This window comes from Lingula anatina, chromosome 7, assembly GCF_051362555.1.
Source record: "Lingula anatina isolate TDL-2025a chromosome 7, LinAna3.0, whole genome shotgun sequence".
Classification (NCBI taxonomy): domain Eukaryota; kingdom Metazoa; phylum Brachiopoda; class Lingulata; order Lingulida; family Lingulidae; genus Lingula; species Lingula anatina.
This window is the reverse complement of record NC_141773.1, coordinates 6323175-6347079: the sequence shown is the minus strand read 5'-3', so window position 1 is coordinate 6347079 and position 23905 is coordinate 6323175. Positions and strand designations below refer to the sequence as shown.

Below are 23905 nucleotides of genomic sequence, written 5' to 3'. Positions count from 1 at the left end.
AGGGATAATAACTCTTCGTATGAGATCTATATTTCGCAATAAAAACATTGTGAAGAACTCACAGAAATATAATACATTCTTTTTTACCACAAAAACGGCAGTTATAGCTCTTATTCTGATATCCGAGCTTGTCTTTAGACCACGTGACCTCCATTGAAGGCTATACTCTGTTAAAAACAAAAAACCAAACTTTTTAGAAAAAAACCAGGGACTAACTTTGAATGTAAAAATGGATTCATTAACCATTAGTAAGTATGGGAAAATTGTTGTTTACTCCAGGAAAATTCATTTTTTGGCCGAAACGAAGAGTTATTATCCCTTTAACGATTGCTTTCCTCGTATTTGCACAGTATATATATAGCAATGTTTATTCAAGATAAAGTAGTAGTATTTGTTCGGTAAGATAGAGGTATACTATCTGTATTTGAAAGTGTCCAAGCATATTTTCTATGTTTTGCAAAAACTTTCCCATTTCAGACCTTAGAAAAAAGAGAACCCCTTCAATAAATTAAGTGCCTAATTTCGTTATTTCCTACGGAAATGCACAGGAAGACAGGGCAGTCTAAGTGATTTGCCAATCATTTAGATCTAAATTATTAAATTAGAAATGGCATGAAACGTCAAATCGAAGTTCAGGAACTGGTCGAGCAATATGATTCGTGAGGAGGCGAAATTTGCTTTTTTTTTTCAATGAAAGTTCGATTTGACGGAGAAGAAATCACGGTTAAGACCTACACCTTTTAAAATTACGTAACCCAGAAATGCTGTCTACCCGCATATGTAAGTCTGTGCGGCTCTGTATATACTAGCTACCATGCAGTAGTGTTTGAGGCATATACTTTTTGCACGGTACGCAGACTAATTGGTTTGTTTTTGTAATTTTATAGCGATTGCCTTCGTAAACATAAAAGCATGCACTATATGAGATGTATAGATTGTACGGTGCATTGTCTCGTGTTTTCTCAGCGCCTTTTGTTTTGGTCAGGGTTTAGTCCTGCCCTCGATCGATGCTAGGTAGAAGTAACGGCCGCTGTTGCTATGCTTGCAATGTTTATATTCACAGCCATTGAATGGAATGGTTTCATGCTACAGGTCTTAACAGATCAATGTTTATTGCCCAAGCATGCGTGGAAGTTTATGATATTAATTGTGTTTATGTAACTATAGGCCTTATACAGCGATTAATGTGAGAACATCTTTGGAGACATACTGGACAAGTGGTTCTTTTTGCTAATAGAGTGCAGCCTTAGCTGTCCTTTAATTTGGGGTGAGTAGAGATCATTTTAAATTGTTTGTCTAATTTACATGAAAGAACTACATGTAGCCGCTAACTATATAGCTAGGCCAACCACAAAATCACCTTACATATGTAGCCTATGTATGTCTATTAGTGTGCTTCAGGTTTCGTTTTGCCAGCGTCAGAACCAAGAAACGTTGCGCTGACCCCCCCCCCCCCCCCCCCCCCCCCACACACACACACACACACAAATTTTGACAGAGAAGGGAAAGACGTACGTCTGTAGATAGGATACTTATTATTATAAACTCTCATTTATATTGTATCATGTCATATTTTCCTATTATTTACGAAATGAAAACTAATATATACAAATATTGGCATTGATAACGGGGTTTAGGTATATCTCATCAGTCTATTTAGACCTGTAGTTGAGCTCATTTTGACAGTCGGAAGTTGTGAGGGAACGTAGTAAATAGATAAGACCGCCTGGGCGGGAAAGCCTCGGTGGGGTAAGCGTGCTGTTCAGCATGAAATCAGGGGCGTTAATCAAGCTCAAAAGATAACTCCGACACACCTAGAAAAGCAGGTAAGCTGAAACAATGTTCTACCTTTGCCACAGGTAGATGTTGTCGTCGTTGTCGTTAATGCGAGGTGGTTTGGGCGACACCGGCTTTTGTGGTGTTTCCATGTGCGGTTACTGATTACTCCCAAGGCGGTCGGGTCAAGCTAAAGTTGTATCAACGAAGAGTTTAGGTACTAGTAGGGTCGGTTACTTTCGTTTCGCCACAGAACCTCGTTATATTTCACCATACTGATATTTTGAAATGCGGATGGGCTACTGTTAAATACTTATTGCACTTTGAATTAAAGCCTAACTGTGGTTAAGAAGCAGTTTAAACGAAGTTAAAGCGGTACGTGAGAGTCACAGAGTATAAGGCCTTATGCTAAGGTAAATATATACGTATTCTTTGTTGCCTAGTTTAACGCAAACACCCCGCTATGGCTTTGGTATTATCTCAGGTATATATCATGCGATGTACGTACACAGACGGGTTGGGGTGGGGATGTGGGCGGGGCATTGGGGTACATAACACCCCACCCCCCTGAATTGTCTATGACTGATTTTATTTAAAAGTCCACATGATTTTTTTATTAGGCCCCCCCCCCATCCCCCCCCCCCCCCCCCCCCCCCCCCGCCATCCCCATCCACCCCAAGTAAGTCCCTTTAATTATATGCAGTCCTGAATGCACAATATTTGGATTAATGAAGAGATACAGTGTAGCACAGCAGGAGAAAAATACTTAACGACTCAAATATTGATTATATTAATATTACTTAATTTGATCAATAAATACTATTGAATAATTATGGGATACAATGTTTGGAAAACAGAAGATCAAAGACTTGTTGCAAGGTGAACTGTTACATAAGATTTGGAGGGTACAGGAGAAATTATATATATAGTAAACGTTGACATTAACATCTTTTTTTTTTTTTTTTTTTTTTGGGGGGGGGGGGGGGGGAGGGGAGGGGTGGAATGGCCCAGTAATTATGAAAATATCTTCATTATCTGAGTCTGTCTAAACTTCTGAAATGATAGTCTTTACTAAGCTTGCTGTATATACTAGTATGTACCAGTCAGACAGTCCAGAACAGTACAGAATATGGCCTGCCAAGCCCCCAAAAGTTTGTAATATAATCCTGTTGCTTAAGAAAGAGTATGGGCTCTAACTACCCTGCGTTTCTTTGGTAACGGAAAACTCCCCTGTTATCAGCATGAGATGATTTAATAATACCAGTGAGTGACCTCTGAATCTCAGGGTGCTTTCACCCTGCAAAAAAAAATGACATCCTGTATTGTATGCATTAAGATTGTTAACTGACAAGAAAAGGGATGGCATTAATTTATGGCAGGGGTGGGTGGGTTGGGGGAGGATGATGATGTATCTTTTTTTAACCACTCTGTATGGTCACACGGTTTTTCTTTGGACACTCATTTGGACATTTATCATTATTTTGGTAGGTAGAAAAATTAATCGGAAAAATGTGTTTTACATGCGATGTTAGGGGTGGTAAAGCTAAAGTTAGGAATGAAGGGGAAAGTGGGTCAACAAAATACCCCCTATGCCTTTAAAAAGATATTTTTTTGTACATGCAAGCTAAACTTAGAATATCATCATATAAAAAGGTCAAACGGGTTAAAAGGATTATGTTCAAGGGTGTTACTGTCATTGACCTCTTCTTTATTCACTGTTTTTCCCTGACAATAGTTCTGTTAACAGTTTATTTCATAGCTACACTGTAAGAGTCAGACAGTAAAGTAATGCAATATCATGTATCTACCAGTATATGTGTGATAAAAATTAACAACTTAGTATCTTTTTGTAAAGAAAGGAAAAATGATGTTTGCATCAAAAAGGGTAAGAGAATCTAGATGTGGAAAGATTTCCGCAGGGTTTAGGGTACAGAGAGTCCAATATGTGAATCTGTAATTTTGCCACCGATTTTTCCAACTCAAGCAAGTCAAGCCCCCAACCTGTCGTTTCCCAGAGATTTCCTAAGCTGTCCACTCGTTTTTGAAAACATAGGCCATATTTTGAGGCCATTTGTTGTCCAAATGACGGCTGGACAGCTTTCTGGGGTTTAGAGGTAAAATGGTAACACTGTTTGAAAATATGTGTTATATGAGCTAGGCGTTATGATCTGTATGATGGCTGTTCTCCTTTTCTCCAACCTTCCTTCCTTCCTTCTTACCTTCCTTATTCCTGATATGACTAGAAATAGTACTGGTATTTGTGCCATGTGCTGAGGCTGTATATTATGACCTCAACTGAAGAATACTTGAGTTAAAACTTTCAAAGATATTAGAAGTATCAAACAATGCCAAGCCCTTTCACTTCTTCTATCTAAAAGATTGCAGCTGGATGTGCCATATTTTCAAGATAAGATTGTAACTTTATTGTATCATAATTTACAAAGTCTGTAAAATCTATCTCATGTAGAGCACTGAATATCATGTGGGGACTTAAAACACCTGTAAGTTAAATAATTGTATCTTTGATATAATGCTGTATATATTACATACTGTTACAAACAGTATTACTTGTGTTGGTTTTAAGAACAAAATTTAATATTTCTGAAGTACAGTACAGTACATCTCAGAATGTAACGTGCCTTTTTGTTACTAGGTGTCACTTGCACTTTTATGTTAAAAGTTGAAGGGTCCTCTTTATCCAAAGATACCGCATATACCACAAATATGATTAAATAACTCCCTATTGAATAACCCCTGCCTTTTTGTGAGTGCATCTGTGTGGAATTCAAATGCTTTATTTACCTGCATATTTCAGTCAGATAACTTACAGCCAAACTATTTTCATAGTTCTTCACAAAAGAAAGGCTAGGGGTTTATTGTTAGTATACTAGTGTTTGGTGAAATATGGAGTTTGTCTGTTGGTGGGGCAATATTAATAGGTTGTAGGAAATATGCCTGGGTGGATGTGGGGGGGGGGGGGGAGGGGGGGGTTGGGGCTGGGGTCCAGACCATTCATTTTGGCTGGTCATGTCACCAAAGACATTCTAAATGTGAACTAATAGCAGTAACAAGAATTTTATGTGGTCATTCATTTTTATTTATTTATTTATTATTATTATTATTTTCATAAAGGCATCTAACCAAAATCTGCAACAAGTTTTCTTGTTTATGAATAAATATTTCTGTATCCCTCCTTTGAAAGTTGAAAGTTTGCAACTCAAATATTCTTCAGTTGAGGTCACCACATACAATCTAATTGAATGGCAGGAATACCAGTAATAGTACTAGCACTACTAGTCATAAAAAGGGAAGGAAGGTTAGAGGAAAGGAACGAAGCAATGCAGCTAGCTGTTCAAAGTGTGTCATTATAGTGTCTAGACAGGAAGCAAGAGTAAAATAGATAACCAGTATTTGTGTTGGTATAGGATATCATAATCGCAGATGCAGTACGTGTCATCTGTTATGCATGTGCACGTAGCAGTAAAATTTCTAAGCAAGTCCACTCTCTAAACATGTGTGCAATGTTGGAAATATCATACTGTCAGGGTTAAAATAATTGGTTTTGGTTAAAGATTTGTCAAGAGGATCGAAGCAGACAAAAATATATTTATGAACAAGAAAATTGATTGGAAAATAATAATTATAATTTTGAGATGTAACTAAATGGTATAGGCCTATATATAAAGTTGGTGGTTGGAGTTTTATTTAGGTCAGGAGTTCACAATGTCAGTGCCATTTGTGTATGGATACTTATGATCTACCCTAAAAAATGTATGCGGCAAGTTATTAAAAATTGATTGGATGATAAAAGATGAAACGTTTGGTTTTGTAGGCAGCAAAGTGCAAGTTGGGCCTGTTTACACCCAGTCTAATTTGAACCAGAAATTGGCTGAATTACATCATACGTATAATGTAACCCAAAATTGAAATAGAATGAGAGATGCTTTTATGGGAAAAAATTTAGTTTTGTTATTAATAAAAGTTTAAAGATGTTGTGTTTTTAATTTTGTTCAAAAAAATAAGCTGTTAAAAAAGGTAGGGTTATTATAGCAAGAGTAGTGGCCAAAAATATGAGTGAGACCATATTTTTTATAAAGCTTACATATATGTAAGGGCCTAGACATGAACTACTTGTAGTAGCTCCGAAGTCTATGTCAGAAGATGACCTCGGGTTGTGGTTTCCATTCTCAAGATCTCCGTTTCAGTTGCACATTTAAATTAAGTACTTGTAAATGATACTGTAATGTCATTTGTTTGGTCACAATGCCATCCTGATATAAGACCCTGGGTATATGGTGAAGATATAATGTAAGTATATATGAGTTCATGTGTGGCAGTTTTAGGTCCAACTTAGTCCTGCTGAGTGTGAATCTGTCCAGATAAATGGGTTTCATTAGAATGATAAGCATTATTGGGCTTATATCTTTCTGACCAATTGTGTATTTCTCGCTGTAGAGGTGTAGCGATCAACATTAATCCATTAGCAGTGCCATCTTATGAAGTACTATATGAGATGTATGGATATACTGTTTTGCTTAATTAACATGTGCTCTCTAATATTCATACTTGTATATGTCCTGGTATATTTTACATATGTAGATAGGACAGAGATGGGTTCTCATATACGAAGACAACTTTATATTCAGATCACTTTCAATTATCATTAGCAAGTTCTCTGGTTAGACTTAATTCAGTGTCAGGAACTTATGTTCTGTATTTGATTCAGTCGTAGTTCAAGTTTCTATCCATTTCATTGTATATCCATCATTTGACTTGCAGAAAAAAGGAAGTGAATACGCACACATATGCACATGCACAAGCACATATGCATGCACGCACACATTCAGCTGACTGGAATCAGTGTGTTATGGAGATAGCTGTGCCATTGTTAGTCTACCATGTGGTCTCAGGTATGTACTTCCATACACACACCTACTAGTACACATATATATACAGACATGCCCAACTACACACACACACATATACACACACACACACATATGCCCAACCACACACACACACACATCGTATGTGGAGGTCCACTAAATATTGTAAGTGATTGTCCAAACATACATGTACTGAAGGCCTCTCCCAACCATGTCTCTATCCATTCAAGTTGCTTCAATCCAGCCAAACAGAAAAATATAGACTTGGTACACAAAAAAGGTGGCACTTTACAATAATTAGAGCTGGTGTCACACCCCCCTTAATGAGTTCTTTTGTTAGACATGTATGATTTGTCCAGAGTTGTCTGCAATGTCTCTATTGGTGATGATACAGAGGCACACCCTCAGATGAATGTGACCTTTTAATAGGAATTAACATATCCCATGCTGCATTAGTTGACGAGATAGTGCCACACCCCCTTAATGGGACCCTATGGGTGATGAGATAGTATGACACCCCCTAAGTGTGACCTTTTTATTAGATGTATTGATGGCCTTGGATGACCTGTGCTGCTCAGGATCCTACTGACCTAAAAGAACCTGTTATCTGTCATCCTTGTGGAATGACCCCGAGGTTCTGTGGTCATTGGAGACTCACCTGTGTTATCAGTGGGTCGCACTGACAGTGGAGGCGGGTTACGTGTTCTCTCTCACACTCTGGGTGTATGATATTGTAGATATGCTGATATTGGTTCATGTACGTTTATTTTCCTCCTTGATTAATGATAAAACGCACGACGGACGTGTCTAACCTCAGGCAGCTTAACCAAACGACTTAATTCTTGTTTTAGCCTAATTTCAAAATTATTGAATTTTAAAGAAATTGAAGCTGGTTTAATCAAAGACTTTAAAAGAACTATTGAATTATTGAATTTTAAAGAAATTGAAGGTGGTTTAATTAAAGACTTTAAAAGAACTACTGTAATAATAGTTTATCGCTTAGTGAAATCAAAATTGTCTGAGGTTCAATTATATGCTATCAAGAACTATCTTTGCTCAGAAATCCAAAATGAAGGAAGAGTTTTGTTGTGTTGGATAACCAAAGTTGTGGGTTTTGTAAGGAGATCAAATCAATTGTGCCCACGACTACCTATTATTAGATGCCTGAGTGTAAGATAAATCTGCTTGACCCCGCTCTGCTTTGTCCCCTAAACCAATAAAGTTATTTTAGACATCGTTTTGTTGTTAGTTACCCATAGCAACTAGCGTTCATTACCTTGGGGCCTGGCTCTTATCACTACGCATTGAAAACACTGTTTTAACTCATTTAGTGTTTGTTTCATTACAGTTACAAGGCTTTTGGAGTGTATTATGGGGTGCATCATACATAAATCAATATTATAAGAGACAGGATTTGAATCATGTATTTATAGTGCAGTTATTTCAACCACCACCAGTTGAGCTTTTTCAGTTGAAGTAAAATATTAGGTTATATACATGTTTATATCTGTATATAAATACCTAGAGGGGTTCTGTGACTATGGTGACATACATTTATTAGGTTTGAGGGTGTTTTGAAGTAAAGTGTGACTACTCTCTGTCAGTAGGTATGTCAAATAATACACTGCCACCCTCACATGAATTATGCCTTATATGCTCTTGCTGGCTCCCAAAGTGTTCTGGCATATAAGCTTGGGTGACAGTGAATTATCTCACACATAAACTTTTGATTTGACTGCACTTGGCAAAAAGAAAAAGTTTTGGAAATTTTGGTTTAAAAAAATGAACATCATATGCTGTAGTAAGTATTATAGATTGCTAGTAACATGTTATTGGGTACTAGTAAACACCTTAAATTAAAAAAGAAAAAAAAGAGAAAACAGTTTGTGGTTAAACCTGAAGCATGGTGAGAACCCAATCTCATTAGACAATGGACTCCTACTGATTGCTAATGGTCATTGTTTCTTTGTTGCCCAATGAAATGGCCTCACTTTATAGATCTTTATTGAGTGCATGTAATTTGTTACAGTAATCCATGCTTGCTTTTAATTGCCAGCTATTTGATTTGGCATTCAGAAGTTGTGTATGTGTGGGAACGGTGACTGTGTTTGCTACATACCCCGCACATGTGGGTTTTCAAGCTGTCCCTCTCTCTCTCTATAAGTGAATTAAAAGGATGTTTGCAGTGCTATTTTATAAAATGGGAATTGACTAGGATACAAACAGTGTATTTGTAGTTAATTACAAGGCCAGACAGTGTCAATATTTAAGTTTAGAGTTCATGGCAAATGTTTGCATTGGAACATTGGAGGAAATAGAACAGCAACAGAACATATATATATATATAAGTAAAGCCTGAGCTTGAGTGATTTTCAGCTGAAAGATAAAAAAATAGGAAAAAAATCTTTAATTGGCAGAGATAAAAATACCTGTATTAAACTCTGTCAGGAAGTACACACTTGATTGCAATGCCTGGCTGTGAAATCCCTATGGGTTCGTTAATGTATTGGTCAGTACAATGACCCTCAGATGAGACTATAATGGGATATACATGTGCATGTGTGTGCATGTTTTTCAGGGGGAGGGGTGGGCTGCATTCTAGTTTAGGGACAGTAGTTTCTTGATTGACAAAAGAATAAATTTCATGATAAAAAATCCTTTTTATCATTTTTTCTTCAGATTTACCATGACTTTACAAGAGCAGGAAATGTCTTCCTCCACGTCTGCAGAGGTGGCAGACAACAAACCACGCTCACGATCTCAACGTACAATATCAGTGGGTGAAAACAACAATCAGGTCAACCGTAAAGCCTCGACTCACCAAGACCAAGGTGAAAGAAAACTTATTGGCATCGATGGGAAATGGTATGACATCACCACATTCATCCCCCATCATCCAGGTGGGGATATTATCAAACATTTCATTGGCCGAGATGCCACAGCAGTGTTTCATAGTTTTCATGAAAGGGACGTCTTGAAGCACAGAAAGCCAGTAGGAGATTTCGAGCTGGACGAGGACCCAGCAACAGAAGCATTCCGCCAGCTGCAAAAATTTTTTATTGAAAATGGATATTTTGAAACCAGCATGTTGTGGTACGCGGGTAAATTTGCCATTACTTTCTGTCTCCTGGCATTGTCCTTTCTCTGCGTGATAGCCAGCGAAAAGTGGTATGTACACTACCTAGGGGCCTTTTTTCTTGCCTCTTTTTGGCATCAGTGTGGATTTTTCATGCATGATTTCATGCATACCCAGGGTTTCCATAAGGCCAAGATTGACCGCTGGCTTGGAACTTTCTTCGGTACCGTGTGTCTTGGGGTGTCGGGGAGCTGGTGGAGAGATGAGCACTTTAGCCACCACGCACTGACCAATACAGTCAACCCAGAGACCAAATGGAGTGACCCTCAGGCTCACGAGGCAATATTTGCTCAAAATGAACGCCTTTTCCCATTACACAACAGCCTCTTCGAATACTATGCAATCAAAGTCCAGCACATCACTTTCTTACCCACGTGCATTTTGTTTGGCCGTGTGGCTATCATTCTGGACAGTTTCCGCGAAGAGAAAAACGTGAGGGAATGGGTGGCTTTTGTGATCCACTGGACATGGATATGTCTGTTGCTCTCGTTTCTACCAACATGGTATGAATGCTTTGTGTTTTACAGCATGGCAGCTATTTTCGAAGGCGTCCTCCACATCCAACTGCTTATAAGTCACTATTGCAAACCATTTTACCTCGAAAATGACATATGTACAACACAAAACTGGTACCGTATGCAAGTGATCTCCAACATCAACATCGTCAATCCTGTTTGGATGGACTGGTTTCATGGCGGTCTCAACTTCCACATCGAGCATCATCTCTTTCCCTTGATGCCCAGACACAATTATCGCAAGGCCAACAAACACGTGAAACATGTCTGCAAAGAGCTGGGAATTACGTTCGACGAATGCACGTGGTCGGAAGCTGTGATAAGAACCATCCAGCATCTGAAGAAGATGTCCACTCATTTCAGTTTGAACCCAAATTAAAAAAGATTTAGTAGAATTTATTACTAAAAAAATTTCATGAAGTTATTACATAGAATTGTTTTTTACTGTTTCATTATTTTGTGATGCATTGTACTTCCTACATTTTGTGCAACCAGGGATTTTGCAAGAAAAGTAGTATTTTGGTCAAACCCCAAACCTATATGCATGTTAGCTTTAAGCATTATAGTTGTCTTCTACAATCAACAGTAGTAAGTTACAGTATAATTTTGTTATGATATTACTAGTCAGTAATAGCCGTGCATGTTTATTACATGTACCTGGCCATGCAGCATATTGGAGGCCATTCAGAATAAAAAATCCGAGGATCTTCTGATCCATTGATCAAATAGGGCAGACCCTACATGATGGTCTTACTGCTTCCACAAGTGCTGTCCTTGCAGGAGTCTAGCAATTAAACCCTGGAGCCTTGATTTAATCCGTTTAATGGCTTGTGTGGAGGCAGGGAGACCATCAGCGGATAAATCGATGCTTCTGTCATGTAGGGTCGGCCATATTTGATCCGTGGATCAGTTCATCCTTGGATCTTCTGTTCCTAATGAACCCTTAGTCCTCTCATACCCGTACAGTATGTAGATCCACAGTCATATTTATCTGATAATTCATATTTTTATATTTAATCATATTGTTGGCAGCACAAAGTCCATGTTATTGAATTGAAAAATCTAATCTGGCAATCTGGATTACCTAATTTAAATTTCGGATAACAGATTTGAAGAATTATGTTTTTCTGTGAGAGCAGACAGACTATCTTCTTCAGATTCACTTGTCCTACTTGACTTGTATAATTTATTTATTTATTTATTTATTTATTTATTTATTTAGTACAGGTACATTTTGCAATAACTATGAACTGGCGAAATATTCTGCAGAAAGCTAGTATGAAGATTATAGAAAAATAATTAAGACAATTTCCTTAGCAATGTTTTACGAGTCCTACAATGGCTTGAGCAACTGTTGCTCATTGAAACAGAGCATTCCAGACAGCATTGCCTCTAAAATCCATACACTTTTACACAGACAATAGTTCTTTGACTTAGTACAAAACAGTTGTTACGTGGGCACTTTAACCAAGACTGGGCCGGCCCATCAAGGTGACACATTTTATAGCTCAGATGTACTGATTATAAATCCTCATCTACTAGGAATGTGAGATGATCTTCATCCCACACTACTCAGAATTTATCATATGACCTTGGTTCTGTCAGACATGACATATTTTAGCATTTGATTCACTTATTTCAACAAGTATTCCAATCACTTCAAGATTGATTATATTTAGCTACTCAGAATTAACACAGACCAGAAATCGCTCCTTTTAGACAACCAAAATTTCATTCCGTTTTGTGTGGGGAAAATATCAATAATTAATTTTGTTCAAATTTATGGAGAGATTACCGTATAGTGATCAAGTTATCAGAGTCCTTGTGTACTTCACTTGCCATCTGTTACCAATTAATCAGCTGATTGAGATTCTGTGTTCCACTGTGACAGCCAGTTCTCTCTCCTGGGAACATCTGTCCCACCTGACGTAACTATAACAGATACCTCAGACTGAAACGTTAAACAAAATCCATATTGAACCTCTTGTCACCCTGTAGTTAATATAGTGACAGTAGGGGCATGCCAAAAAAAAAAAAAAAAGGGAAATTTGGGCACTTGGAGATGAAATGATATGAGGTACACAAGTTTTTGTCAGGTAGACAAGTTTTTGTTAGGGAGACTTGTTTAAGATCCAGGTACATGTAGGTTTGATGCTGGGTAGACAGATGGTACATTCTTGTAAATACCTGTGACATTATTTCTGCTGTAGAAATATTCAAATCCCTATTTGTTTTCTTTTTGGCTAAGTCATGTTTGAGGTTTGGCCACTAAATGAGCAAACTGATCAATCCATTTTTGGTGTATTTAATTTATTACATCTTTGAAAGATTACCACATTCCAAACATTTGTCTTTGGGCTGTTTTAATTATGATTTTGCAATGTTTCCTGTATACTTAGTCCCTCTCAGGTAGAGGTTATAATAAATGTTAATTTAACTTGGACTGGCACTACCCAATGGAACCAATGTTTGATTTTTAGGCTTTAAAGAAATATCACTTAATAAATGTATTTTTAGTCCTTTTATGTAGACCTTTAATTGGAGTCATTTTATAAAGACACATGTTACCATTTCAACACAAATGTTGAAAACATTTTTTTTTAATATTTTGTTTTTAGTAAGTGCCCTTGAAGTATATTTCACACTTGGCAGTAAGTTGATGTTTTTACCTTCACAACTGAGACACATTCCAGGAGTATTGGAAAGTACATTTACCTCTCAGACACATTTCATGTTTCCGAAAGTGGCTTTGGTTGGAGTTGGGGTGGTTTGTTGTTGTTTTCTTTATTGAGGGGTATGTGTTTTTTTATCATGTTTATTGATTTATATATCTTTTTGGATATATATATATATACGTATCAGTTTTGAAGCTTTTGCTGTTCCACTAAAACCTGTTATTAAGTCAAATAGCATACTGGTATATATTACAGTATAATAATAATACATCCATTACAGAAAAAAGCAGAATGTATTGAAGCACTAGTATATGTCATGATTATGAAATTTGATATTTTTCATTGTACTAATAGCTGTTGAAAATGCAATAATCTTGTTAAGAGGTTGACAGTTGGGATGATTTCAAATATGTCGACTGTGCATTTGGGGGAATACATACACAACTTGAGATACTTGTGGATTGATTTCTGTTGTGTCGTTAATGCCCACTAGAGGGCTGCACATGCCAAGTATCCATGATAGTCCCAGTGAAGGAAGCCAATGCACAAAAGTGACGTGTGGACTGGCACTTTTCATTTATGATAGAATGCGAGGAAAGATTCAATAAATAATTGAAGGCTTTTAACATTTTAGATGATGAAAAACCAGTCCTTGTCGCTCAGCTGTCACAGGTATGGTGAAAAGATAAATTGATAATGTTTATATGCGAACTCGATGCATTCCATTTATTAAGTCCTTAATAATTGCATTCCCTTTATTAAGACATGAATATATATTTATCTAATCTGAAGCATATTTTTATGCAGGTAATTGTGAATTAGCATAAGGCATGGATGAGAAAAAGGTGTTGACATTGATAAATCTATTTGGTGAGCTTAATTTTAGCTTCATGCCCAACTTTATGCTGAGAAAGGCGATGTTCAATATCAACTGAACAAGAGCAATGCAGACAGGCATGGGAATTGATTGTTTTTCTAAGAACAAAGAGTATTGTGTTACTGATAAGAATTTTATGCATTAGATGTGTTAAATTGAAAATTTTCTCTTGCGTAAAATATAACAAAAATCAGCATTACTTTAGTTGTCTTGTGTACAGTAATAACTTTGAAATATTGCAACTGATTAACGTTGAAAATATCTGTCTGGGCACAGTGTTTTGAATTGTAATAGCAATTCACTTTTGTCTGAATATTACATGTATAGCCAGACAAAGATATGCGTCCATTTGCATATAAATGATCTAATCTGATCAAATGTGTCCTCTATCGGCACATTCAAGAATGTCAGTGATACTGTCAGAGCTTAGTGTTATTTTTAAGTGAAGATGAATATGTTTGTGATGGCAATGAAATCTGTATATAAAATACATATTATTGATAATATATATTTTATAAATATTAGTGATGTACTGCTTTGAATGAGAGTGGAATTATTAAAGGAATAGACAAGGAATGATAGTATTCCAGTCCCATTACGGTTGGTTTGTGTTACTTTTGTTTGCAGCTTTTTAACCATAATTTACATTTGTTTAATGTTTTTGCACCTATTCACTGCTGGCTTGCACCTATCGCAAATATACATAAGTTAGATTTATAAGTTGTATATACTGTTTCTACTTTTTTATTTGCGTGTTATTGAAATTTTTATCATTAGTGATGATACCTAGAGTTGATTTATTCAAATTTATCTTAAAAAATGTTTTCCAATTGTTTTGATATTGTAATAGCTAAATGTTAATTAGGCAAGACATTTTAATTTGAATGCTTCCTAGAGTTTTGTGTCATTTATTTAAAGCTCATCTCACTTACATCTGTGATTTCCTAAATTATCTTAAAAATTAGGATATTTTCTACTTGTAGGCCCTTGATTTTGGATTTTACATAGATTAGTGGTTGCAGTTTTCATGCGTTTTTACTGTAAAATTTTAGATTTTTTTTTTTTCATTTTTACATAATAAATCTATTGTACCTGTAGACTTATACTCTGGCATCACTTCCTTACGTCAATTTTTGACGGCAGATATAATTATATACTCGTTACTTACAAAACAGTTTGACCTCAGATTATAAAAACAAGTATTCCCCGGGGATCCTAGGAAAATTAGCATTCAGGGGGTTGGTTTTCAACTTACTTTATGCTGGGTATGAGAATCCGTAGTTTAGCTGGATCCATGCATTACGCTTTAAGAGAATTGAGGAAGTGACGCTAGAGGAGACCCTAGTGTGTTGTTTGGTAATATTGTCCGGAGCATAATTGTAGAATAAGATTGTTTGTGAGTGCTTGGCCAAATGCTTGCAAGTAAAAAGGTTTGAATTGCAAAAGAAAATGCAGTTTCTGTTGTTTTCAAGATGGATTTTCAGATTTTTTTTTTTTTTTTTTTTTTTTTTTTTGCTGGACTTTGAAATTTTACTCCACAAACAAGGAAGTGCAGCAGTGAATAATACTCCATTAAAAAGCACAGCTCTCTCTTCAACTTCTGTTCGACTAGCTGTATTTGCGAAATATTTAAAATGCTCAAAGGAAGATTTAGGCAGCTGTTCGTGATTGAATTAAGACTACAAACTTAAAATGACAGTGCTTTTTAGGTAGCCAGTTTATGCATGTATCTCAAAGGCATGTAACTCCCATTAATTTGTGAATAATCAAATTAATACCCCTACTCAAAATTGCATTTGCACGCAAAATGAAAATGCTGGCGTTGCATGACCATTTAAATGACTTCAGATAGGTTTAAATTGAAATGCCTGGTATTTTGGTGTGTTTATAGAACAATTTGAAACTGCATGATAGAGTGCTGGTACATGAGTACTTAAAAAGAATTGTTTAAGAAGTAAGGAAAATTCGTGGAGTGTATCTTTTCGCTCGAAAATCCCATTTAATCTACTGTCAGATTTGAAACAAGCGACCATGCTCGTCAAACATAAAAGTGTCCGCTGAATTTTTAAAATTGTTCAGACTGTTTTAGAAGCACATCGGTCTGCGGCAGGCCTGTTAGATTGCTTTTAACCAGTATTTCTCTGTTTTCATGTTTAACTTTTCCACAAGAAAAATGATAAACCAATCTATTCTTATCAAATATAGAAGATAAGTAAAATTGAACATTTTAGATCAGTGTTGCATGTATTTGTTCACTAACTTCATCAAATGACGTCACGTGGCCCAAGTTAAAAATGCTCTAAAGTTAAGAGTGCCCCTTTGCAACCCAACAATATAAAAGAACCTCCAAATAATAACGATTATGTTTTTACAGAATACTCGGGCTTTTCAGAAAGCGTGTTCACGAAGTTTTATGAGTGGCAAATATACAAATGCCCCCTCGACCTTTACTTAAGGTGACTGGGAATTATCCCCAGGGTCTTCGTTCACCCTTGCACGAGAAATTTCTTTACAGCATTTTACTTTTTGGCCCGGCGGGCAAACGGCAATTATCATTTATTTATGGAAAAAAAGACCCACGCACGGGAGACGATGAAAGTGCTCACAATCTTAGAATAAATTCAACGGTGTATGAAAATAAACACACCGTGCGTCAATTTTGCATTATGCAATTTATAAAAGACTCAGTAGATTCTCTCGAATGGGTGATTTAATCACAAAATCCCCGTAGGTTTCGGGATACCTTTTGACGTTCCAAACCTGGCAAATTTTCATAAGTTAAATGGCAAAAGTGAAAATGTGGATTTATAGAAGTTTAAATTTTTCTAAATTACAAAGCATATCTTCAGGTGGGATAAGCATAAGTCACAGTTGCTAATCTGGTGTGGTTATACGATAATTGTCAAGAATAAAAATTGGTGATTATCAAATAATTTTTGTCTCTTTCCTTTCACCCCTATTCTTCCAGTGGCCCTAACCCATTGCATGCAAAATGAATTTTAGATGTATTTCTTATATCTCTGCAAACCTTTTTTTTTAAAATAATTTTTAAAATAATTATTCAGGTTTAAAATAGAACAAGTATATCAACATTATTATCAAGAACCCAATAATGTTCACTCATGTACTTTTAATATGTTCGTGATTTTCTTAATAACTTTTTCAAAACAGAAAATAAGCACACTTTTTTTTCCTTTTTTTTTTGCCTAAGTTACATTAGTTATTAAATATTTTGATTACAAAGAATAACTTTTAATGAAAAATATGAAAAAACTTCGTTTTCAAAAATCAATACATTTGCAACAGGATGGAAAAATAACATCTTTACTTTTATATTTCTGTCTTCCGTAGCATTTGTATTGAATGCTATAATTCTGTATGGCATTAAGTGTCACCTTGAAACACTAGCTGTATTACGTATATGTCCTCATATCTCTTAATCCATGACTGAATTGCATATTCTGAAACGCAGAAGACCAGACCCCCACTGGAACGAAAAATAATTGTAACCGACATTGCTTACTAATTCAACCAAAACACCAAACAACAATCGGCGTGTTTGTAAACTTCGCACTGACCATGAATCGCATTTGTTTGCTTTTTCTATCGCACAAAACAACAACACGCAGCCCCACACAAACAATTTCGCTTCTGTTTTTGTTGTAACATTTCATTGTGTAACACAAATATGTAAAGAAATTCCACCGGGTTTTGTTGTTTCATAGTTGAAAAGTATGTAAATTCTAAGCAGAGAAGGTCCCGTATTTCTATTAGTCACAAAGTCATGAAAGAAAATTTGCGTTTTAAAGAACGGCCAGCTTGGCTGAGCACTTTGTGGGTACCGCCGGGATTTCAGAATGAATGGAGAGAGCCGTGTGGGATCAAGGGGGGCAATATTGATAGTATATACATGCAAGAATATAACGGGCACCTGCAGACCGTTCACATACGTGTAAAGACGTTTCATTCAGTGGGAACCCGCGACAAGTTTTTGTTTTAATCATTGGTCGTTCGGTAGATCTATTTAGGAAAGCAAATTGAAAAGTTTCTCGAACAGTTTCAAGCATTGCCGTACCAACGGTCTCCTGGCCAGGCACGTATAACTCAGATATACGGAAAGGAGGAGTCGGATTTGTGCAAATATACACAGTTACGCAGACAGGAGTAGATAAAGGTATGTAATGTTATATGTATGCTATTATCAGTCACAAAAAATAATACTCAGAAAACAAGCCCGTAGCCATGGGGATTCGGAGGGAGGGGGTTCGCCCTTTCTTGCTTGGAAAAGGTCCGCTCTAGGTAAAATTTGATATGGGTAAACGAAGGTTTTATGGTAAAATGTTCACTTTTTCACTAAAAGACCCTCCTCTCAAATTGAAATTTCTAGTCATTTGAGGTCACAGTGGCATGTCAAATTGTCTCAGAAAATGACTTATACTGCGTACCAACGGTTATTTAGCTAGGCCTGACACAATTTCAAAAACTAAATTCGTTACGAAAGCTGGTTTAAAGAGGAGCCCTTTTTAAAACATCTCGTGCGTTAGTGTACTGGACTTGGCGATCAGTCTATCCTCTGGTCTGTTCCCTGTAGTGGTCAGTGTATTCCCTGTTGTCACACTCGTCACCTATGCAACTTTAAAACAACACCGCCCATCGTCCGGTCAGTTCTAGGTAACGGTCAGTGCACTCCAATTATCTCAGTAGAACGAATTTGTGGAAATATCGATATTCTTGACTATAATGCCAAAGATGAGACAACAACATAGATAATATCTCATGATCATGACAGTTTAGCTATGGAATAAGCAAGTGAGACACGGTATTCATTTGCTTTTGTTTTAAAGTCAAGGCGTTAGAGGTTGATGGAGCGTACATGTAGCTCTGGTGGTATAAAAAAGATGAATAAAAAGTGGACATTGGAACTTTAGGACATCAAGAGAACAACTGTCTGAATGTCTTAGGTAAGTCAGTTACTGTCTTAGGTAGGTATAGACTTAAACCTTAGCTTATGAGTAGGCCACGAACAAGATGTTAGAAATCTGTTTTCATATGAGAATATAGATTAAATTCAGGTACGAAAAAGGTAACTTGGGTTAATAAACTTAACGACCGTAAAAATCTAAACAACACACAAAAAGAAATAAAAAAGACAAAGAACATTAATAATGTTATGGTTAGGTGCTGTTAAGTACGACAGGTGTTGCATAATCGAAGCATAAACAGTTTTATATGTGGTAAATATGACATAAGACGTATGTAGGCGGTTTTCAATGTACTTTAATTTACCGCCAGTAGACGGTAGCGCCAACGACCCTGTTACGCTTCAATTGTCGGCTAGTTGTAAACGCATTCTTGGCTAAACCACAGACTATTCAGATTTTGTTGTGCCTAAGTAGCTGTCGCTTTGCTGTTTTATTATAGCATGGAGCGAACGGTTTTTGCCTCTGTAGATGGTTGAATATAAGCCGCTTTTACCCATATTTTAAAAAGTGAATCTGGACCGATGAACAAACCTGTAACTAGATGAAAAGCTGTAATTTTAATGAATCAAATAAGACTCGCATTGATTACGTTCTTTATTGCTTCAATCTTAGAAAATGAGCTTTACTTGTAAACCCACGTCTCATCTACATATGTTCTCAGCCTTAGTAAAATTGCAGTAAGGATTGTTTAATAAGTTTCCACTCAAACTAGCTTTGAAAAAAAATTGTTCTGAAAGAGAAAATACAGGTCACAAAACACTTCACGGAAAATGATTTATTACAGTATTCTTATAATATTGATTTTCTATTTATTTCTGTTTATCTATTTATTTTATTTATTTATTTATTTATTTATTTATTTATTTATTTATACCAAGACGGAGTTGACTCTCAGACAAGCGGTTGGTGTATCTTTATGCAGAAGTTCCTTATGAAAGTATAATATTCCCCATTATCAAAAGAAGATTCATCGGCACGTGTCTGGCAGACTCCTAGGGGAATAGATATCCTGAAAAGTCACAGACATGTTCTCATGGCAACCGATAAATGCCTTGCAAAATACCCTCAAAAAAGAAAAGCGACAATACGGTAACGAGAAAAGAAACAGACTTGATAATCCCTCGCACCGGATACTCTCATATTGATTAAATACTATACGCTCTGAAAATGTTCTCCGTCGCTAATTTAATTGATCTAGCTCGAAATGAGATAACTGAATGCGATTTTATTAAGAGCTCGTCGGCTTCCTCGGCGTTTTGACCAGCCAGTGTATCTAGGCTTTGTGAAACAAAATATGCGCTTCCGGTTACCGTTTCAACCCAACAACATATCGATTGCATCAGGTTTCAACGGGAAAGGCAGTGTCTGATGTCTGATCATTGGATTGTCATATTTCCTATGAAGTTTTCATCTTATTCCATATTGTATTTTTAAAATTGTATTATTATTTTATTATTGGTATTATTTTTTTTAAATATTATTATTATTATTATTATTATTATTTTATTTATTTATTTATTTATTTATTTTTTTTTTGTGACGGGATAAATTAAGGTATACAATATCATTGTTATATCTGTTTTAACAAGTTTTATGTTAACCTCATGTACTACTAGTACTGCATCTTTATTGACTGCAGTATTTAAACATGTTATGGGCAAAATCTATAGGATATGGATAAACTCTATAATATGTTAAAGGCAAATCCTAAAGAGATTTTCACCTAAACATCGACTATACAGCAGGATATGGCATTGAATCAAGGTGTAATATTTCACGCTTTTTAATTTGATGCTGAATAGATTAGGTTTTAAAAATCTCATTATCAAAGAACAAAATATACACTACCAATAATTTAAAGTAAAAAATGCTGAAAGTCAAATGCTCTTTCCCCAACCTTAAAAACTAACAAATTACCTTTTAAACATTTTGAGAGTAGTTATCGTGAATATCAAAGCTTAGACTCGTTATTTCTTGTTGTTGTGGCATAATGCAGGGTCGATCCTGGATACTTTACGTGACAGTACGATTTTTTAAATTAATAGCCATCGCTGCACCCCCCCCCCCCCCCCTCATCACCTCCTAAAATACATCTTGCATGTTTATAATATCATCAGGTTTTCGATCAGAAGGGGTCTTTTTTCGAAAGATAGACAAAGGGAATATATTTTGTATCAATAAAGGTAATACCGAGCCTCCCACTAGTCCCATCCATTCACCCATGCAACAATACCTGTAAGTCGTGCAGTGAAATCTATTAATTGATTTCCATTAAGCCTTCGACACAGATTTATCGTTGTGCCGACTACCGTCACAACACGTTTAATGCACTCTGTAAGTCAATTATGAGCATTTGCTGGTCGTCCACAGAAACCTTGTGCTATGACTTAGCGATAATTTGATCTATAAAATTCATCGGTTATGTGAGGAGGGGTCGCTGGGTTGGTTTTGATGTTGACAATATACAGAGTTCTAACATTGGCGCACTTTGAACATGTGATTGTCATTTAATTATCTGGTAACAAGTGAAAACCCCTGTAATCCCCAGATCTCCCCCCGTCTAGCATCGATAATCTGCATGGGTCTTTAGGCTTAGCAATAATTATAAACGTCACAATCTTATTCCAATATCGTCAAACTTTCGTGAGAGAAAGAGAAAGTCAAGCTTTTCAATACCGAAAGGGACATTTTGTCGCACGATAGCGTATAGCTTGAAAGATATTTTAATTGCATTTCAACATGGCTGAGATTCTATGCCCAGTTGAGGTAGGTAGAGCTATGTTGGGGTAGGTCCTTTAAAGTGTCATTAGAATCAATCGCATTCATATCTGAGGTAGAACTACATACATGAGTTCCTATTTAATCATGAAATTTTTGTGTGTTTCACTGTCAGTTACTTGGCCTCCTTTACATGCATATCTGTCTGTTTTTATCATCCTGGCAACAACTTGTCTATCTAGGCGATCATTTCAGTTATCAAGGATGACTATGTAAATTATGGAATTTGGGTCTTGCATGTAGTTTATCTAAGGGTCTAGGTGCAGTATTGACCTACTGTCACGTACTACAGGGATTCATTTCTTTTATCTGACCTATATAAACCTACCACAATGACATTTTGATGTTCCCACATTTAAAAATGTTTCTACATTTTTAAAATGTTAATAAAATATGACCGCACTGTGTCTTAATTCTTTCTAGGAACAAAACGAAGAGGATATGTCACGAAGCGAATCTGATGTGGGTATAGAGTTCCGTGCTCGACACCGGTCCAGCAGTAAGCACCATCGAGACAGAGACAGGGACAGGGACCACGTCCAACTCCGTGGCATGTCTCACCGCGACCATGTGGGTCACAGCCTGAATGGGAGCTCCACTTCTTCCTCCACAACCCCGAGCCCCGAGCGTGAGGAGAACCCTTCCCCTTTGCCGCCAACTATGTCCCCGGGCCCCCCGGACTCCCCCTCCCTGGTCACGCAGGAGTACCTCACAGACAGCGACGTGATCACCATTGCCAGCCCCCAATCCTCCGAGATTCACAGTTCCCTACAGAAGTTGTGCTTGATTGGAGAAAAGAAGCTTCACTTGGGGGCCGCGCGGGCAAACATATGCACGGCGGCAATACGCTTGCAGATTTGGCCGACGGGCGCTGATATATACGATCAGTGCCATGGCTACGTGACGCCTTCGGGGACTCTGGGTGGCCTGGATATCGCGTGTGGGACTTTTGAGGACGTGCTGCACTCGGACACGTACCTGGCAGCCTTCGTGAGCGATGACACGTACGACGGAAAGTGCATCAACTGGCAAACCACGAAAGACCAGTGGGTAGGATTAAAATGCATCAGCAAAACTACGGCATTGCAACCTATAAAGTCCCATTATGAGACCTGCTACGATGCTCGTTCCGCCGATCGCATCTCCACAGCTTTGTTTTATAACAGCATGCCCAATGTTGAACAAACCCAACCCGCTAAAGAGTACATCTTACATCTTTCGCGAGACAGGGCATTGATTGAGGAATTTAGCCCGTCTACGTACGGGCAGAGACTTCACCACGCCGAACAGTGGCTCCTTGAAATGCTTCGAGAAAATGCCCACCACATGGTCTTGAAACTCCTCCGTTCCCAAAAAATATTCGCCGAAAATATCGGTGACGTAGCTCGAGTTAAACTGATCCTAGAAATTCATGGGAAAGAGAAGATCTGTAAAGAGTGCTTCAAAAGTATCGAACATTTTTGCGAGGACAGGTCGATCCATAATGATATTTACACGAACGTGTACCGCACATTGTGTAGGTACGGATACTTGGACATGCAGACGGGCCGCCTCAATATACAGGCCAGAGTTTCTTATCAGTCAGAGGAAGACGTCCGGCTCGTGAGGCCGAAGTACCGCCGTGTGCCGTCCGCGTCCTGTCTCACACACAAATATGACATGAAGGAATTCGTCAGCTCACGGAGTAGCACCTCAAGTGTGTCCAAGTGACACAAAACACCTATGACGTTAATGTAAAAAAAAAAAAATGCCAGGGAAATCACCACAGCCCATAGCATGTCATTCGATATATATATAAAAAAACTCCTATGACGTAACTGTCAGAAAATACACCCTTACAGTGTCAGGGGCATTCGCGCAGCTAATAGCAGTGACGTTACCATATGAACAAGTGATGTCATTCAATTAAAAAAATCTTTAGGGGCAGAGACAGGGATCGATAGGCCTATATTAAGAGCAATACCGCCATTGGTTCGTGTTTGACAGCCTCTTAAATAAATCGGATGTTTTATAACTTATACTTCCACAGAGCCAGCACTTTTATTGTATCGGAACATTGTCAAAATACTTCCAAAAGCACCTTTCATAGGCCCTGCAGGGCCGTAGCCGGAGCAAAATGCCAGGGGGGGCAGTAAGCGGACACGAGGGGGCGAAGCCCCCGAAGGGGGAGGGGGTGTCCCCCTACCAGTGTGGAAAATTCTAAATCCCAGGGGGGGCAGCTGCCCCCCCTGCCCCCCCGGAGGCTACGGCCCTGCCCTGATGACGCCAGAAGTGATAATG

General features: G+C 37.4%; 2 protein-coding genes across 7 annotated transcripts; both read left to right on the top strand.

The window, feature by feature from the left end:
- The first annotated feature begins 873 nt into the window (after positions 1-873).
- LOC106175795 (uncharacterized) lies at positions 874-14754 on the top strand. 6 transcript variants are annotated; one of them, XM_087017723.1, is made up of 2 exons: positions 874-1267; positions 9342-14754. In XM_087017723.1, the coding sequence occupies exon 2, from the start codon at positions 9349-9351 to the stop codon at positions 10690-10692; it is 1344 nt and encodes a 447-aa protein (XP_086873849.1). In that variant the 5' UTR covers positions 874-1267; positions 9342-9348; the 3' UTR covers positions 10693-14754. The 6 variants fall into 6 exon arrangements, with proteins under 6 accessions (XP_086873849.1, XP_086873845.1, XP_086873847.1 ...); XM_087017719.1 differs by lacking the exon at positions 874-1267 and adding an exon at positions 1627-1826; XM_087017721.1 differs by lacking the exon at positions 874-1267 and adding an exon at positions 1858-1993.
- Positions 14755-17692: 2938 nt separating this feature from the next.
- On the top strand, positions 17693-23833 carry LOC147760667 (uncharacterized). The gene is made up of 2 exons (XM_087018640.1): positions 17693-18039; positions 22049-23833. The coding sequence occupies exon 2, from the start codon at positions 22067-22069 to the stop codon at positions 23333-23335; it is 1269 nt and encodes a 422-aa protein (XP_086874766.1). The 5' UTR covers positions 17693-18039; positions 22049-22066; the 3' UTR covers positions 23336-23833.
- Positions 23834-23905: the final 72 nt, after the last annotated feature.

Bases quoted from the DNA above. Each gene is read 5' to 3' on its own strand.
- LOC147760667 (XM_087018640.1), top strand. From the start codon at position 22,067: ATGTCACGAAGCGAATCTGATGTGGGTATAGAGTTCCGTGCTCGACAC.